This window comes from Pinus tabuliformis, chromosome X, assembly GCF_031772625.1.
Source record: "Pinus tabuliformis cultivar Carrire ecotype Pingquan chromosome X, CPIR1, whole genome shotgun sequence".
NCBI classification, from domain to species: domain Eukaryota; kingdom Viridiplantae; phylum Streptophyta; class Pinopsida; order Pinales; family Pinaceae; genus Pinus; species Pinus tabuliformis.
This window is the reverse complement of record NC_142308.1, coordinates 633,050,344-633,070,431: the sequence shown is the minus strand read 5'-3', so window position 1 is coordinate 633,070,431 and position 20,088 is coordinate 633,050,344. Positions and strand designations below refer to the sequence as shown.

Genomic DNA, 20,088 nt, shown 5'->3' with positions numbered 1-20,088 from the left:
TTGAAGAGTTTTGGATTAAAATATCCACTAACAACATAACACTGGAAAACAACCTCCACGCAGTTGAATCGAAGGTAGATGTAGAGAAGGAAGCTCTCACGGAAAGAGTCATATTAAAGATGTTTTTAACATTGTTTTTTAATATGCAAGTGTTTAGAATAGCATGGGCAAAGAAGTTGAAAGCAAGGTTTTTAATAAGTTTCATGCAGATTTAAAGTTCATTGAAGAATGGATTCAGAAACGAAGAGGACAAATTTAAGCGATTCAAACTCATGAATATAAAACACAAGAAGCAAAGCAAAGAAGACAATTTGAAGACACAATGTTTTGGTAGCAGTGCATGGTTGAACAAATATTTGAAGAGGAAAGTGTAGTAGACAAGATTACATTGTGTTTCAGCGCAAATTCAAGAAAGTTCAAAGAAAAATTGCAACAACAACAAGTAAAGGAACATGGAGTCTAAAACAAGAAAGTGCAAGAGAGAATGAAGCAATTTCGATGATATAAAATCTGGAAGCAGAGAAAAAGAAAATGCAAAATTGTAAAATTCTTGAGTCATTGTAAGCCTAGTTGAAACATAGACCAACATGCATGTTTGAGTCATAATCGAGTCAAGTTAAGTTATGTTGAGTCATGCGGTCATAATTAAGGGGGACTGTTAGAAAAACAAGTCAATAATTAGCTAGTAAAAATAAAATATGAATGCTTTATACATACCAACAAGTGTTCGTTATATTTACTAAGCAGCAACTTAACGAAATCCTGGGCACTTGTAGAGTTTTGGAAGGTGGTATTCGCTAAATAGTTGAGGCCAATATCATCGCCACCACTTGTAATGCTATACAAGGACTTGGATAGATATTCTTTTGCATAATAATCTCCTCCAAGTTTTTTCCCTAGACGCGAAGAATAGTTGGCGAATTGGCGTATCTGGAGACTTAAATGGATGATATTCTGCATAGCGAAAACACCAACCACGTTTAAGCGCTTATTTTCAACATGTAAATTCTTCTCCATCAATTAGATAGAACATGTGTTTATTTTGGGACTCACCAAGTAATTCCCCGTGGAATCCAGTATTCCGCTTCCTCCAGATGCGAAATTAATACCTTGAGAGAAGTTAGATCGTGGGTTCAGATATGGAGGTGGAAAGGGCAACCTTAACTGAGTAGCTGCGGATACAAATATCATACGTATATCATAATCTCATGAAAAAATCAACCATATAATTATCACTAAGTTGGATAAGGTAGATAAAAAGGTGAAGAAAATACCGATGAAATCGGATACAGTTCGGCCATTAGAGAAACGACCAGTGGGGCGATGGAAGAAGGTCTCTCCGTATGGCGGAAAATTAGCTTTAGCAGTTGTGTTGGCAATGAAATTGTTGGTACCAGCATCTGCTAGAGAACCCCCAAAAATGAACATGGTAGGGACATTATGTAAATTAATGGCCGTAGCTAAAGGTAACGATAAAAGCAACATAAATAAGAACTCCATTATATATATAAATATGTAAATGTATGTAAATATTTATTTTGAAATAGATTAAATTAAATTGAATTAATTGATTGATTGATTGATTAATTAATTTTTATTTTTATTTTTTATTTTATTTATTTATTTTTTAATTTTATTTATTTATTTATTTATTTTTTTAATCATGATTTATTTTAATTAGGTTTGTTATAATTTTAATTAAATTATGTTTTAATTTGGTTTTGATTTAGTTTTAATGTAATCAAATTATGAAGATGAGTGAGTTTAATTTAACTAAAGATTATTAAGGATCTGGATATGTTTAGGATGTGATGGACCCCCCTGTTAGTGTGGGAATCCAGTTATCACTTATTTTCCAACCGTCATCACGATTAAGGTTATTGGGGTGTTTTCTTATTTCGATAGCTTTTCTAAATTTTCTGTGGTGGTAATGCTCTATTTTGGCCATAACATAGGAGTTTTCGATGCAAATGTGATGATTGGTTTTACTAGAATGTTCAACCAAAGTCGAGGTTTTGGTGCGGTTATGGTTGATGTCAGCAGCATGTTCTTGAATCGTGTTTAATATAGATCTGCCGGTTTCACCAATGTATGTTTTGCCACATGAACAAGGGACCAAATAGACCCCTTTGTGGTGTTTAGGGTCAATAGGATCTTTTACGGATTTAATACATCTGTTAATTGTTTTCATAGGTTTGAAAGTGGTTTTTATGTTGTTCTTTCTTAAGATGTGTGAAATCTTATAAGTGGTGCCCAGAATGTAGGGAAGGTGAGTGGTGCCTAGAATGTAGGGAAGGTGAACTGTACCAGCATAATCATTCTTATGTTGTTTGTTTATGGGATTCTCAACTTTCTTGAAAACCTTAATACCTTGGTGTCTTTTGTATCCATTCTTTTCGAAAACATCCAAGAGGTGGTTCTTTTCTTGCTCAAAATTATCATGATCTGAAATACGGATTGCTCTTGTGGCTAGAGTGTTTAGCACCCCAAGTTTCTGAGCCGGATGATGATGAGAGTTAGCATGCAGGTAATGTTCAGTGTGTGTTTTCTTACGATAGACCTGGTGAGATATTGTGCCATCGTCGTTTCTTTTGATAAGGATATCAAGAAATGGAAAATTTTGATGAGATTTTATTGAAATTTTTAAAAATTTAAATAGAACATGTATAAAAAGTTTTTAATGATGTTGAATTTATTTTTATCATTAAAAATTATATATTCAAACACTATGCAGTCAGAAATTTTAAAAAATTTCTACCAAAAAATTTAACCTCCTTAAACAATACTTTTCAAATTATAATAATTAAAAATATCAATTATTAATAAAATTAATATAATACATCATTTATGATTATTATATTTACCACACAAGCAAAACAGCATATTAATCAAATATTTAAAGTGAAGTTGACATTGATATATTTTAATATAGAGAGAGCAGCCATCCGCGACCACAAACCTCAGAGATATTCGCGATGTGCAGTCACCTCACACGCCACGCATCTTTTTTCCAAATACGTATTTTGAACGCATCATGGAGACGACAATGCCATGGCCTCTAGAAAGCCTGCCTGCCCATCCCCATCCCATGGATCATCTCTCTATAAATGCATTTCTTTTCATTTATCTGCATCCAATATCCACACCTCCTTTTACTTCCCTGCACTGCACTCATATTCCTTTATCATGGAGTTTTTGGCAATGTTTATTGCCTGCTCCAGCGCAGCCCTTATGTTGTTTTTATCTTTTCCTTTCGCTACTGCCATGCACTATAACGTCCCCGCCATGTTCATTTTTGGGGATTCTCTAGCAGACGCTGGTACCAACAATTTCATTGCCAACACAACCTCCAAAGCTAATTTCCCGCCTTACGGGGAGACCTTCTTCCATCACCCCACTGGTCGTTTCACTAATGGCCGAACTGCATTCGATTTTATCGGTATTTTTTTTCTCCTACTTATTCACCTAATCATCTCACTTAGTGATATATTTATATGGTTGATTCTATCATTAGATGATTAATATACGTATGATATTTGTATTCTATACGTAAGTTAAGGTTGCCGTTCCCACCTCCATATCTGAAGCCAAGATCTGATTTCTCTCGTGGTATCAATTTCGCATCTGGCGGAAGCGGATTACTAGATTCCACGGGGAATTACTTGGTGAGTGCCAAAATAGATAGATACATGTTCATTCTAATTGATACACATGAATTTACATGTTGAAAATAAGCAATTAAACGTGGTTGGTGTTTTCGCTATGCAGAATATCATCCCTCTAAGTCTCCAGATACGCCAATTCGCCAACTATTCTTCGCGTCTAGGGAAAAAACTTGGAGGAGATTATTATGCAAAAGAATATCTATCCCATTCCTTGTATACCATTAACAGTGGTGGCAATGATATTGGCCTCAACTATTTAGCGAATACCACCTTCCAAAACTCTACAACTGCCCAGGATTTCGTTAAGCTGCTGCTTAGTAAATATAACGAACACTTGTTGGTGCGAATGAATCCCTCATGATTTTGTATTTCCTCAGTTTCTTGGCCGATTGTTCCATTATGTTAATTGAATTTGGGGTTATCCTCTTGTCTGTGGTGAATGTTGCAGAGTCTGTACAATAAGGGGGCAAGAAAATTCATTGTAATAAGCAGCCCTGTTGTGGGGTGTACTCCAAATTCAAGGCTCGCTGGAGTGAAAGCATATAATGGTGGATGTGTGGAAACTGCAAATCAGCTGGTAGTGGCATTTAATGATGGTCTCAGGCTGCTCGTCAATCAGTTGAATAAAAAATTAGACGGGGCAACCATCCTGCTTGCTAACGCTTATGATTTCGTATTAAATTTAATTCAACACGGCGAATCCTATGGTAAAATACAGTAATATATATTTATTAACTAGTACAAATTTCAAAAACGTTATAGGCGTGGATTGGCATTTGAATTTTCTAAATGCAATATGGGACGTGGCTTTGGTTGTAGGTTTTAAAAACACGACGTCTGCGTGCTGTGGAGCGGGGCCATTTAACACTGCTGTGTCTTGTGGGTTGGAGATTCCAAAGAAGGAGCGTGGCCAATACAGCGCTTTTCTTTGCAAACGTCCAGAGAAATACGTATTTTGGGATGGAACCCATCCCACTGAGAAAATCTATGAGATGGTTTCTCACCAGATTTGGGAAGGCAATACATCCTTCATCACACCTTTCAATCTCAAAAGGCTGCTGCACAAACATTGAAGCGGAGATCATTATTTTCGTTGACTTTGTAAGCGGGTAGGCATTTTAGATTGGTCACCCTTATCAACTATCGTTCGTATGTCGTGGTAGCCCAGTTGAGCGGTGGCCAAACATAACTGTTTACTTCATTTTTTTTCGTAGCCCAGTTGACCGGGGGCAGGCAAACATAATTGTTTACCTCCTATTCTTTTCTATTTTTTTTACATCCATCCACAGCCATAGCTCACATCATGATTGTATGCAGACTTTGAATCTTGATTGCTTATGAAATGCAAAAAAAAAAAAATTTTGGTGGTTACGCAAACGATTAATCTTATCAAAACAAGTGAAAAGAATTTTTGATATTTTGCAAAATCCACTGTAAAAGTTCAAAAATGAAAATAAAATAATTATTAAATAATTTAGTTTAAAATTAAATTTATTATAAATAAATATTACAAATATATATAAAAAAATTTATTATAATTATATAAATTTGATTATTAGTAAAAATAGATTGATATTAATTTATAATTTCATAAGAAAAATATTATAAAAAACAATTAAATGGTAATTTTATTATAAATTATTATTATTATCTATATAAAGAATAATATTTAAGCTAAATACATATATTAAAAAAATGTAACCATCTAAGTTATACAAATTAAATAGCTACATAATGTTTATGAACATTTAAACAATTCTTTCTACAGAATGTTTATAAACATTTAAACAATTCTTTTATGATATAGTTTAAATTTCCCAGATCTAAAAATCATTAGATTTAATTAAATGAGGGTAGATATATAAATTAACTTCAATGTCAAGGAATGCCTTAAGAGAGCACTCTATCACCGTCTATCCAAGACACCATAGACAACAAAATTTATATTATAACAAGGACTGCAAGCAGTGGTAGTCCCTGCCAATTTTATAGGAGAATGAGGAAATGAAAAATTGGAGAATGAGGAAATGAAAAATTTCGATAAGAGATATACTTACCATATTCGGTATTCAAGGAAACAAAGAAAGAAAGTACTAAATCAATAATTATAGAAAATAAATAGCAGTGCAAACAAGCAAATTTTGTTCTTAATATTATTTAGGTTTGATGAAATCCTTCAATTAAATTAATTTTGTTAGTGGGATGCATCATAGTTTCAAACACAAAGTGATTATTCTAACTTGTCTCATGAGAGAAGAATCAATGAACCTACGACGTCCTTAGGCTGAAGGAGCAGTGAGGTTGTTTGTTGACACCTATTTTCTTTCATTAATCATTCATTTGGGCTGAAGGAGCAGTGAGACTGTTTGTTGACACCTATTTTCTTTCATTAATCATTCATTTGGATCTATCGCAGAAATTAATCGCAGTTAATTAACAGGTCTGGCAAGAGGCCATTAAACATCACTGATAATAGCAATGAGAATAACTTGACGACATATAATGAGAAAGATGAATTTGATTTATATTATAGAAATAGACATAAATATTTTATTTTATTTTTTGGAAAAAAAAATATTCTCTATTTAATCATTTATAATTTATAATTAATTATTAATCTAGTTAATTGTTCGCTGCTTTAATACCCATTTGCGCATCTGTTCGGTCTATCGTCCATTTTCCACATTTGTTAATACTCCGGTCTACCAATATCGGATCAACGCCATTGGGAATGAAATTATATAATCTGGATTACCATGCAACAGCACGGATAGATAATGAGAAGAACTTTATTTATTTATTTATATATATATATATATATATATATATATATATATATATATGGAACTGTGCTTTCCCTAATATTATGAGAATTAACAATACAAATCTAAGCAAACTGCAAACGACAAAATGTTCCCTACAATACAAATTTATTATCTCAATGAGACAACCACAAACTACGACAAAATGTTCCCTACAATACAAATTTATTATCTCAATGAGACAACCACAAACTACAATACAAATACAGTGTCCGATTAATTAGGAAAATCGCAAACCACAACATTTTATGAAAGTCAATCTACCATGACAAACACACAACACTAAGGCTATACTAGTAAGCTTTAGCAACCACAATACGGTGAAGGGCCAACACAAAGTGTCTACTCATTGTATTCTCGATGAGATCTACCCTTACTTCAGATATATTTTTAAAACCAATGCATTGTTTTCTCTTCATATGCCGCAAATTTTGCAATTCACTCTAAGTGACAATGCTGGATAAAGCATGTTAAGACAAATAAAGCAAGTAACATCAAATCATATTCAAGCAAGTTAAGCCAGAATAAAGCAAGTTTCTTCCAATCATACTCTAGTCACCGTGGTGCTTTGGGTTGCTCAGCCACTTTAACTCTTCTCTAATTGGAAGAGTTGGCTAGTTGAAATTAACAGCCATAGCTGCCCTTTTTCTTGAAAAAACTCATATTACCAATTAAACTAAAGTTTTAACCTTACACCTGAATTCCTGGAGTGTTGCCTCCTCTCGTTCAGCCAAGATGTAATTTAAAATAATGATATAGTAATAGCTATATTAAACTTAACAAATTAGCAACCATATATTAAATATAAAACAATATGATCTAAACCATATATCAATATTTAAAATTTTAATAATAAAATTTCATTTTTATTTTAATTTTTAATACAATTTAAAAAATATATGGTATATATCAAAAAGATATAATGATATTAATATTCAACATTTAATACCGGCATCTATTCAGGTTTAAGTTGATCAAATCATCAAATACAAGTTAATTCTGAAATGCTCTCTTAAAACAAGAGAATAAAAGGACACGACATTGGAATAAAAGACAGTTCTAGAAACTTATTCCATGCACTCCATGTAGTTGTGGCTCCAAGTAATTCCCAATGGGCCTAAACAAACAAACAACAATGTTGCCTCTATGTCAATGGCGATGCCTTCTTCATAGGCTTTCCAGCTTGGATGCTATTTCTGTGGTGGTGCCTTCGTCATAGCCTTTCTAGCTTAGATGTTATGTCAACAACAACAGTCTTTATTTCAATGATTGAATCAATTCTGGAGGCCATGGGCCGACTGAAGTTATTTTTCCATCCCTCTTTGCCTGGAAAACTTTTAGCAAAAGAAAAATCTTTTCTCCTCTTTCTGCAGCAAAGACATAATGCTTTCAATTATACTTCTCCAACATAAGGATCGAGGGACCATCTTAACCTCCAGTGTAGAACAAAGTTCTGCAAAAAAAGATAGCAGGGGATATTTATTCTTTTTGGGACAAGATAAAAATATAGCTAGCATAACTTGGGTTCTGGAAATCCGTTTTCATCTGCGAGACTTAACATGGTAATTTAAGGTGAACGGGCAGAGGAGTGGACAAATGTCAAAGGAGCGGACGCAATTAGGACCCTAAATGTGGAAGACAAAGTCTGTTTAATGAATTTGGAGGGAAAGACAAAAAAAACTTCTTGGTGTGGAAAGAAATACCAACCAACAGTTTGGGAAATGTTGAAAGAGATATTGATTAGGCGATATGTAACACACAATCCAGCTTCCACTAGTGGGGATATGGAACCGCTTCATTAGGATGTGCCAAGGAGAGCATAGAGGAAAGATTTCTCTACCTCCAGAGGCATAAATCCCCATAGTATACAATATTAGGAGTTCAAGGTGGGGATAACCTAGTATCCAAAATGATTCTGCTCCACTGACACCTTTGGCCATCATAGGCTAGAAATTACAGGCATTCATCTTTCATAAATGAAATTATTGTTATACATATTTCTTAAATGAAATTATTGTTATGAAAATATTGTTATAAAGGATGACATTTACCCATGTAAATTATATAATGGAGCACTTAAGCATTGAAAGCTTAAGCCCAGAAGAAGAGAAAGTAGTAACCAGGGAAATAGAAACAACATGAGGGTGACATATATTATATTCTCAATATATTTAAGTAAATGTTTATCTTTTTAATTCAATTTATTTTAGTCTGTTTCAAAAAAAAAGATTGATGAGAGCTTCTATGTGCTTGTTTTGATTTACAAATGTTGCTCGAATATCTTCTAGTGGCAATCAATCAAAAACAAATGCAATGAGAAAAGGATGATCCATTGTAAATGATCAACCATTAAATGATCAATCATAATTTGAGCAATAGGTAAATTTGATCAGTAAGCAATGCTCCAATTAGAGACAAGCTAGCAGTAGCAATAAACATAAATTCTACCTGGTCATTCACAAAGCATTAGTGCCCCTTGTTATTGCATAGGACTTGGATATCCTGGTGAGCATTGCAAGTATGCATTCCAATAGATTTCCATCCGTCCCGGATGAGAATTTATGTTGTCTAGCCCAAAAATGCAAATAAGAATGGAACTGATATATGTAATTTACAAATGTAATGTTATATGTAATGTTACATTGTAGAGCAACTCACAAAAACATATATATATATATATATATATATATATATATATATATATATATATATATATATATATATATATATATTACAAGTTCAAAAAGGAAGAGGCAGACTATGTATATTATTATTATGACTAATAATAATTTATATATATATATAGTTGACAGTTCAAACCGAGAAGGGTAGAGTATGTATGCCTTCTTAAACTTAGCAGTCAAATCACTATGTGGAAGTGGCTCCTTGTTCCACTTAGGAGTCAAATCACTACGTGGAAGTGGGTCCTTGTTCCACAAACAAAGTGTCTCATACACCAATTTAGTAAAAGTGACCTTAAAAACAGATAATAATAATAATATATAAAATTAAAAGAATCAATATAATAAAAAATATATATATAAACATATATAATTATGTATAAATATAATTATATCAAAAAAATATTATAACATTATATATATTAAATGTATAATGAAATGGGAGAATAATTAAGATTTTTTTATTAATATATAATAAATTTAAAATTAAATTAAAATATGTTTACATATTAAATAATTAACTTTTTATATAAAATATGTTTAGATATTAAATATTTAACTTCTTATTTATTTATTTATTTATTTATTTATTTATATTTTAAGTAATGAAAAAATAATCTAAGTTGACAAAATTTCTTTCTTAATTCATGTTAATATTTATTCAATTTACTCCTCTATTGATATTTGAAACGAACATTAATCTTATCGTTCAATTCAACCAATCAAAAGGAGAACAGGCACATCATTTCAAGAAATTTATGTTAATTTTTTAATAAAATTAACCCAAAAAATTAAACTAATTTATAAATAGATTTAGTTTGTAAGATAATTTTGGTACTAGGATTCTAGGGATGACAAATTTTAAGAAATCTATGTTAATTTTTTAATAAAATTAACCCAAAAAAATTAAACTAAAAACATCTGGACTGCATTGTGATTGTGAATCCTACATTGAATCTGAGTAATTCATAATATTATGTACAAATTTTTAGTGGGAGAAACCCACCACTGCAGAGCCAAACACCGACTTTCGGGTTAAATCTATCTCCCTAATTCATTCATTTTTCTTATAAAAAGAATATTATGCATTCATTTTTCTTATAAAAATGATAATATACATTCGTTTTGTGAAAATTTATATTATTCATTACTTTGGTGTGAAAGATGAAAGTAATTGAGATTTTGTAGAAACTTTTCTTTTAAAAGGAACCTTTGGAACCTGTTGATGTTGTTGCCTCATTTTGGAAGTTGGAAGTTATTAATGCATCAGACTGTATTGACATCTCATTGAAGGATATGGTTGTCTACTTATAGTAGCTATCATCATCCACAACCTGCCCCTGTTTCGTAAGTATTTATGTATAATAATGGCTGAAGTTTCGTAAGTATTTCTGTATAATAATGACAGAAAGGGAATTTCAATTTAAGCATTTCTGGGTAACAATCATTGAAATATAATGTTAAATGAAGGCATCTATATTTGATAAAGGATATCTGATAAAAGACATCTATATTAGGCCATAAAATATCAATTCTCTCATTTTAAAATTGGAAAATATTTGTATATCCCTACCCAAATAACTGAAAGTCTGAAACTACGAAGTCCAAAGAAAATCTGAGTAACAACACCCAAGTATCTCATATGATGTGATGTTACAATTAATCGATATAACAAAGTAGCAATGTGAAAAATAATTCTCTGCCTCATTCACTTCTAATTCATGTGAGATTAACCTGGAACTCATATATCAACATAAAAATTAGCAGTGCCAACACAACCACCATGTTATGGAAATCACCTGGAACTGCTACCCTTGAACTGGTTGAGATGGGCATCTACTTTCTTGTACACAATCGGTTGTTGAGCTCTGTAACACATACAAACAATTCTCATATATCTATTTATTTAACAAAACAAATATGAAAAAAATCATTAGAAATAAATACAAATGAAATCTCCATACCCAAAACTCCATAGAGGTCTAACAGAAAACAGGGAAAATTAATCGGGAATTAAAACATACAACGTTTTGGATAAATCGGCTAGAAGTTTCTCGGCGTCTTCAAAGAAAAGTGAGACCACTTCAGAAACGAATTCAGGATTGCTCTCGTCGTGCAGTTGCGTGAATTTCTCATCCGGGGATCCCTGCCAAGCATTTAATGCCAGCGTTTAATGTCAGAAATATCAAACTGGCTCATGAATCGAGGATCAAATTAAATAAAAAGAGAAATCATAAATTTGACATTTAATGTTACCTCCTGGTGCAGAGAGCTTACATTGTTTAATCACTCAGAAATATGGCAAAGACGCAAATACAAACTTGACATTGTGCGGATACATTGAAGGATAATCAACGATTACATAATCGTGGAAATGGACAAAGGGCTTACATTGTTTAAGCACTCAGAGATATGGCAAAGATGAAAATACAAACTTGACATTTTGCATATACCTGTACGGATAATGGCATCGACACCTGCCTTGCATGCAATGAGTTGGCATGCATCATTTTCAATTATTTGTTTATGTATATTATTTTTATATAAATTTACATTGATTTTTATTTCAATTATTTATTTATTTAAATAAAACAATAAATGTATAACCATATAAATAATATTTGAAATAACATTGAAAAAAGGTTAAATAGTATTTTGTGTAAAAAAAAGTTAAAGAACATTTGGTAGCATTTTTGCCATGCATGCACCACGTGCAACAAGTGAAAAAATAAAAAATATTGGTTCCTAAACAGAAATATTAAGACCATTTTGAAAATAACAAAAAATCTTTCCTTCTTTATGTTTCTGGCAATCCAGCTTTATGACAAAATCCGTTTCAAATGCATAAAATTGTAATGGCTGCATTTCACCTCTGTTAAGTACTGATTTCATTAGTGATGCATGTTCTTCATATATAAGCTACTTGCAAGTTACTATTCCAAGGGTTTCCATTGCGCAATTTTATTAAAAATAAAAATATTTGAAGGCTTATCACAGTGTATTTTACTATTTTCTATATGATTATTTTGGTTACAGTCCCACTGCTTTCTTTAATATGAAGATGTATAATCCAAGAATCAAATTTGAATTTATCTATAAATCTTCGATTTTTATTTGAAAGCCCTTCGATAGTCGCTAGTAACGTTGAAAGCATAACAAACCAGGCACAAAAAATTCATCCATGGCAACGCTTTAATTTGCAGTCCAAACCCGATATGACTAGCAGTTCTCTTTTGTTCTTAACACTGATTTTTCTAACAGATTAAAAAGGAAAACATGCATTAGTAGAAAGACTTTGACTAATAAAAAACTTTAAATGCCCTTTAGCGTTGACGATTCGACTCCTTCTTCTTGGCTGCCTCCTGATCTCGAGGGCTAAAGGAACACAAGATCGCTCGCCTGTGAGACAACGTAACATTCAGGCTCATAACATCTTTATATTCTTCAATTGTTGTGAGCGACAATCTCCGCTCATGGAGAGATGGAATTGCAGGCAGGCTGTGGTTAAAGCCTAACAAAATCTGAGCTCAGGTAATCCGAGTTTGATTCCACATCTTTGTGGCCTTCTAACTCAGTGCAATGGCCTTCCATATTCAAAATTTCTGAGCTTTCTATTGCGAAAACCTTTCTTTCAGAGCGACAATACAATTCAAACCTACCCAACCATGGCAGGTATAGGTGTAGAGGCAGTAAACAAGAGATGCAGGTGTTGAGCGCAAACGAGGTAGCAATTCAAACCACGGCAGGTGTTGAGCCCAAACGAGGCAAGTGTTGGGTGGCAGCTCACGCCTCCATAACTTTGTATAAACAAAAGTAAGAGCATACATTCAATTTGCAGCAACGCCAATTCATCAATGTCTAAATGGGCAGATAAATTGGAAGATATATGTAATAGCATACTTTAAGTTTGCAAAAACAGAGAAATGGAAAGTTGCATATAAATGTGAATCTAGATAGACTTTCAACAACAACATAATAATTTTAGTTTGCAGTAGGTGCTAAAAGGGAAGCAGCAACATACCTTCAGTTTGCAGCAACGGCTAAATGGAAAACTGTGGGAAGCTGTGTATAAATGGGAAGTGAGATAGAATTTTCCCAGCGACATACTAAAATTTGCAGTAGCAGTTAAATGGGAAGTTGCGTTAAATGGGAAGGGATCATGATCTATAGTTTTTAGTGTCATCATGTTTTAGTGGCATACATAATTCCAGCCATGTGACAACAATGTGGAAGAAGTTACGCAATGAAGACATTGAGACAATTAGCGAGCCAGGTGCCAACGTCATGGAAACGCAATGAAGACACTGAGACAGCTAGCGAACCAGGTGTCAACGTCCTGCAAATGGTTTGACAGCCAAAAGTTTAGATATCTAAAATTTGAGAGTTTATATATCCAAAGTTTGTTATTTTTTTAACTCATATAAATGTTTATCCAAACTTTGCAATTACGTGCCAACCAAGATATCCAAAGTTACTTTTGTGTGCTAGCTAGCGAAAGTCAAAACATCCAAAGTTTTCATTGATGCAGGAATGAAAAACTTAGGATATCCAAAACTAAATTGCATTGGGATGCGTGAGGCTTGCAATAAGACCTCAAAAGCTATGGACCAATAAAAAAAACTTAATACATTTTATATTAGTTTTTTTAATACTAAAACTTTGGTTAAAGCTTCGGTGCAGATATATATTTCTGGTCAAACAAAAAATTAATATGCATTCAACGCTCTATCGATCGCTAATAGTCCGAGGCAGGGATTAATAATAATAATAGTAATATAATTATATTATTATTATAGACTTCCATACAATATCATGATTCAATACCATGGTCATAAATACCACATACCCAAAAAATATAACTCATTTAATATGGCACTTGTCTATATCACATTTTTTTTAATTAATCAATTTAATTGAAATGATAGAAACGGCATAACTAATTTTAAAATAAATGTTAATATTTGATTTTGACTACTATTAAGAATACTCTAAAATATTATATAGAAGTTAAATCTTTATTCTCCATTTGATAATTATTATTGATAAGTAATTCAAATATTTTTAAAAATATATAAACTTTATAAATAATAATGAAGAACTCTGGCCCCAAGAGTTAGCTCAATCCGTCAAATCAAGTGCCTCGCCAATGGGAGGTCACAGGGTCAAAACCCGAAAGCTCTTGGGGTTAGGTCAGTAAATAGGCCGAGGGGTGTTGATGCCCTTGGGGTGGCGTCCACTCAGTGTTTAAAACCCTAGACGTAGCGGCTACCCACTGACCCGGGTATCCGTGAACCAGTAAGTGAAAAAAAAAAATAATGATCCGTGAACCAGCGAGTGAAAAAAAAAAAATGAAGAACTTAAGTACATATTATGTTAATAATTAATGATATTTTTTCTCATTATTAATTAATAATTATATTATTCTAAATTTGGTTTTGAATGAGATTTATTCCAATTTTTTCGAAGCTTTTCTCGTCAATTTTTCCCGGTTAAGTTCTCCAAAATCCAACAGAAATTCATTGAAATCACAAGCTTGATGATTAACCCCTACATAATAGAAGTGCTGTAAGGGTTTTTAAGGGTGATGAATCCATATACAGTCCAAAAACTAATTTAAATAACACAAATCAAAATTTCACCTCAATTTTTTCACCAAATTCCGACACAAAAAACTCCAAAAAAAAACAACTCTTTATAAAATTATCATTATTTTTATCAAAATTTCATTCTTATAAGAAATCTAAAAAAATCTATCTCAAAAAATCACAGCCCGCGACCCAAATTAAATAGAGTCTAATATAAGAGATTGAGTCTGTAAAATAATTGACTCATATAACCTCTCACTAATAAAATACTTCACGAACGGTTAACTAATCCACAAAACTAACTATATAAAATATATTATTATAACAACTTTAATCTTTATTATCTTTCATCATTAAAAAAACCGACATTGAAAAATAACATATTTAATGGGAGAAAAAAATATAAAAGTATAATCGAAAAAACACCAACAAGACTCTTTCGTAAACGTGTAAACCAAACTATATATATATATATATACCATCGTTCGTACGTCGGTGTAGTCCGCGTCCCCATGGTCAAATTACATATCCCTGTTTTACTAAATTGCAAACAGCTGAAATGTTTTAATCAACAGAGAAGATATATCTTAATTCTGGAGCTTCAGGAGGATTAAAATAAAGGAAATTAAGAAATTCTTGTTTCATAAACAAGATGGTTCTTTGTACCAATATGATATATAAGATGTTAAAAAGTAAATTACTATCATTATTATAATCTATGTTATGCGTTTACTACTTTTTATTATTATTATTTAAATTTATAATTAGCACTAAATATATTAAATTTATAATTAATATTAAAAGAAATTTATATATTGGTAGACAAATATATGATATCTATATATATATATATATAAATTAATGTTTTTTAAATATTGTATGTCAGTTTTATATGAAGAACTAAAAGAATGACACATACCTTTCACACTCAGATATAAAAATTACTTATTAGTAAAATAAGAATTTTCTAAATTTGAATTATTTATATTTTATTTCTTGACTAATATTAAGAAGAAAATGAACATTGTTAAAATAAAAATAAATTCTCAAAATCTTGGGAAAAAAGAACAAATTCTCATAAGTTTTATGGTGAAAGTTAGAATGGGTCAATTACTAAAACACTATGGGATGAAAAAGTTAGTCACCTTTATTACACTATGAGGGTTGAAGATGAAAATCACTTTCTATTATATTGTCCATCTTACACTTGTATTGGATTTAATTTAAGTTATCATTGTCTTCTCTTCTCATTTTGTATTAATAGTCACCATTATAATTATTATATATAGAAATATTTTTCTTGGCCTTTTAAGTCAACCAAATTATAATGATCTTGGAAGGATTTTACTAATATTTTTTTAGCATAAAAATAAAATATTAAAAATTTTAATTTATCATTATCTTCTCATTGTGTATTAATAGTCACCATTATTATTATTATTATATAAAAAAAAAAAAAAAAAAAAAAAAAAAAAAAAAAAAAAAATTTGATTTTATTTAAAATAGACATTAAAATATTTTATTTGTAATAGATATTGATATAATTTCTCTATTATCAATTTTTTAATAGGTTAGAAGTGAACTCTATATAAAATTCCAAACTTTAATTACACATATTCCTTAAAAACATTTTTCAATATAATAGAGAATTTTTATTCAAATATACATATAAAATCATCATAAAAAAATAAACATTAAAATATTATAAAATTAACACACACCCCCCGCGCACACTTCAAAGAAGTATACATCACGCCATTAGGAGTTGTTTGAGGCTAATAAATGGAACGTGGACATGGATGCGTGTTAGAAAAATGGAAAGAAAAGTTTTTATGTTGTTGAATTATGTTTCAAAGCAGTATACATCACACCATTAGGAGTTGTTTGGAGACTACTAAATGGAACGTGGACATGGATGCGTGTTATAAAACTAGAAAGAAAAGAAATGAATTGAATTAACCAGTAGCTCACATCTGAGTAAGTTGCACCTCGAGGTTGCATCACTACACCTGGAGGTTGCACAGATTGGAGCGTACACTCTGATTCAATTAATCCAAGATGATTCAATAAATACATCACAAAGGAATAGGTAGGTGAGAACAAACTCCTACAACCTAGGAACTAATCCTAACTTAAGGAGTCACATTACAACCATGTAACCATTTCTCCATTAATACAATATAATGTTAATTATTTTCAATTCTCCCCCTTAATGGAGAAAGGATTATCTTGAAGTCTTAACATCCCCCTAAACAATTCAAACTTCACTTTACCAAGAGGCTTAGTAAAAATATCAGCCACATTGTCACATATTTTACAGTATTCAATAAAAATTTCTTTTGATTGGACCTTTTCTCTAACAAAGTGAAACTAAGTATCTATGTGTTTCGTGTTCTTATGAAACATTGGGTTGTTCGCCAACTTAATGGAACTCTAGTTGTCACATTTGATGATGGTCTCTTCTTTCTACTCTTCTCCTACATCATGGAGAAGCCTCCTCAACCAGATAGCTTCACATGTCATTGCGCATACTACTTGCTACTAGGCTTCAGCTAAAGATAAAGACACAATGCTCTTCTTTCTACTGCTCCATGCTATGACCCCAGATCCAACACTAAATGCATAACCCATGATAGATCGTCGATCATCTAGGTTACCTGCCCAATCAGAGTCTGAAAAACCTACTAAAGTAACATCAGATGTATCAATGTATAAAATACCATAATCACAAGTACCATGAAGATACCTCAGTACACTTTTTGCTGCTACCCAATGACTTTCAATGGTTTTAGAGATAAACTGGATTAGCACACTAATAGAGTATGCTAATTTTGGTCTAGTTGTAATAAGATATATCGGACTACCAACTAGTTGCTTGTACAAAGTAGCATCCACCTCCTTAGAGCCATCATCTCTGCACAATTTCAGGTTCTGCAACAAGGGTACTAATGGTGTCTTACACTGTTCCATTATGAAATTCTTAAGCAGCCCTCTGACATACTTCCCTTGATTAAGGAAAGTCTACCCAGAGTCTCTTCACACTTCCAAACCCAAACAATAATGTAAAATTATGAGTTCTTTCATTTAAAAAGCTTGTGATATTTGCAATTTGATTTCTTTGATTAATGCATTTGCATTACCTGTTATAATCATGTCATCCACATACAAGGAAATCAAAATTATCTGCCCTTGTTCATCATACATGGTATATATATTTGGATCATTCTTACTCCTATGAAAACCATGTTGTAAGAAAAATGAATCAATCTTCTCGTACCAAGACCTAGGTGCCTGTTTTAAACCATAAAGGGCCTTTTTCAATCTACAAACTAAATGCTCATGCCCTTGTTTAACAAACCCTTTAGGCTGCATTAAATAAACCTCTTCCTTTAAATCACCATTTAAAAATGTAGACTTAACATCTAATTGGTGTAACTTCCACTGATATTTTATAGCTACAACAATTAACATACTAATAGTATTCAGTTTGGCTACAGGAGCAAAGGTTTCTTCATAGTCAATTCCATCTTTCTATGAATAACCCTTTGCTACCAGTCTAGTTTTAAAATTTTCTATAATCCCATCTACAATAAATTTAGGTTTGTAAAGCCACTTGCAACCTATGGGTATTTTTCCTTCGTGCAATTCAACTATTTCCCAAGTATTATTTCTAATACTAGATTCAAATTCTTCATTCATTGCGGTGCTGGCATTATGATACATGTGTTTTCCTTGATGGCAACTCACATAGATGACAGTTCACAGTGCAACATGTTAACAACAAAGGATTACAGATCAGACTCCAGAGATTGAAGAAAGAGAGGTATGCGTTGGTTCATTTTGTCCAAGTAGCATATACATGTGTTAATAGAACAAAAGGAGCGTATACGTATGCACACACTTTCATAGAAGGAAAAGAGTGTATGGGATGGAAAATCAAGGTTTTGGTCCAAGGTATTTGGTCCTAGGTATTTGGTCCGAGCTATTTGGTCCGAGGTATTGGTCCGAGGTATTTGGTCCAAGGTATTGGTCCTAAGTGGTTTTGGTCTGAGGTATTGAGAAAGGCCTAAAACTATATAAGAAGGAGAAGATCATTAGGCCAAGGCGTGAAAGCAATTAATATCTTATGAAGAGTGAGATCAAAAGAAAATATGCATGTTATGGGTTTGTGGTGCTTTGATTGATCTAAACTAAGGATGAACCTTAACGATTGATGAGGGATGAGATATAATGATGGATTGAGATCTGAAATGAATTATCATTATGTGGTTTGATCATGGATAGTCTAGATCTAAATATTGATGCATGTTTTATTCTGTAAATGTTATGATCTGAGTATGACTAAAGTCTGAAATAGCTATGAAGTTTTTAAGTTAGTATTTTCAGATCTATACGTTGGTTCGCTTTGATAAAAGTGTGTATACACACTGGTTCGACACATCGAAGTAGTGTATACATTATGAAATATGATGTTTGAAGTTATAGTTGGTTCTGGTTGTTGATGCAGAGTTCTGGGTTCTGCTTTGTGTTATGGTAATTGTATTCTACTGACAGTGCTCTGAATGTTCAGACTAATTGATTATGATTTGCTTCCGTGATGGTGGGTTTTCAGTGATTGATTTAGTTGTGGTTGATTCAGAGATTGATGATTAAGTTTCAGTGATTGGTTGATGCAGATGTATTTGATGATTTTATTGCAATGGTGATTGATTATGAGCTTCAATGTTGTTGATGGGTCCAGTATGAAAATTTGATGAAACGAGGCCTTTAGATTGTGGTGTTGTATTCCAGGAGTATCCAGTCTAAAAATTTATGAAACGTGGTCCCTGGAGGAAGAGAGTAGGTCATAGCCTTCTCTAGGCTAGTGCCTTCTCACTGGTAAACATATCGGACAATACAAGAGCCAGGGGGTTGGAGCTCCCTTCCAGTAGCAGTTGGAAAACGCGTGAAGGTTGGAGCCTTCTGTAGGTTGGCACCTATGTACTAGTAAATGGATCGGCTAGTACAAGAGCCAAGGGGTTGGAACTCCCTTCTAGTAGCAGTTGGAAAATGAGTGAAGGTTGGAGCCTTCTTTAGGTCAACACCTACGTACTAGTAAATGGATTGGCTAGTACAAGAGCTAGGGGGTTGTAGCTCCCATCCAGTAGAAGCTAGAGAACAATAGAAGGTTGCAGCCTTCTACAGGTGGGTGCCTGCGTACTGGTATGAGTCTACACCAATACAAAATTATAGACAGGTTTTTCTTATATTAAAATAAGACATCAACAAGTGGGTTTTGTCCCGCATTAAGTTTCCACCTTAAATATTGGTGTTCATGTGTGTTTCTTATGTGTGA

General features: G+C 32.4%; 2 protein-coding genes across 2 annotated transcripts; one reads left to right on the top strand and one right to left on the bottom strand.

Moving 5' to 3' along the window:
• Positions 1-631: 631 nt before the first annotated feature.
• Positions 632-1,428, bottom strand: LOC149141586 (GDSL esterase/lipase 6-like). Its single transcript, XM_089451267.1, has 4 exons — positions 1,275-1,428; positions 1,054-1,172; positions 718-954; positions 632-655 (listed from the first exon to the last, which is right to left on the bottom strand). The coding sequence occupies exons 1-4, from the start codon at positions 1,426-1,428 to the stop codon at positions 632-634; spliced, it is 534 nt and encodes a 177-aa protein (XP_089307393.1).
• Positions 1,429-3,151: 1,723 nt separating this feature from the next.
• LOC149141585 (GDSL esterase/lipase 6-like) lies at positions 3,152-4,833 on the top strand. The gene is made up of 5 exons (XM_089449234.1): positions 3,152-3,442; positions 3,550-3,665; positions 3,769-4,005; positions 4,114-4,372; positions 4,485-4,833. Exons 1-5 carry the CDS (start codon positions 3,187-3,189, stop codon positions 4,736-4,738), a joined length of 1,122 nt encoding a protein of 373 aa, XP_089305360.1. The 5' UTR covers positions 3,152-3,186; the 3' UTR covers positions 4,739-4,833.
• The last annotated feature ends 15,255 nt before the right edge of the window (positions 4,834-20,088 follow it).

Excerpts from the sequence above, each read along its gene's own strand:
- LOC149141585 (XM_089449234.1), top strand. The coding sequence starts at position 3,187 with ATGGAGTTTTTGGCAATGTTTATTGCCTGCTCCAGCGCAGCCCTTATG. Across the intron at positions 3,443-3,549 it reads TGCATTCGATTTTATCGGTA|GTAAGTTAAGGTTGCCGTTC; the intron begins TTTTTTTTCTCC and ends TGTATTCTATAC. Across the intron at positions 3,666-3,768 it reads ATTCCACGGGGAATTACTTG|AATATCATCCCTCTAAGTCT; the intron begins GTGAGTGCCAAA and ends TTCGCTATGCAG.
- LOC149141586 (XM_089451267.1), bottom strand. The coding sequence starts at position 1,428 with ATGTTCATTTTTGGGGGTTCTCTAGCAGATGCTGGTACCAACAATTTC. Across the intron at positions 955-1,053 it reads ATTCCACGGGGAATTACTTG|AATATCATCCATTTAAGTCT; the intron begins GTGAGTCCCAAA and ends TTCGCTATGCAG. Across the intron at positions 656-717 it reads AATATAACGAACACTTGTTG|TCCCCCTTAATTATGACCGC; the intron begins GTATGTATAAAG and ends TTTTTCTAACAG.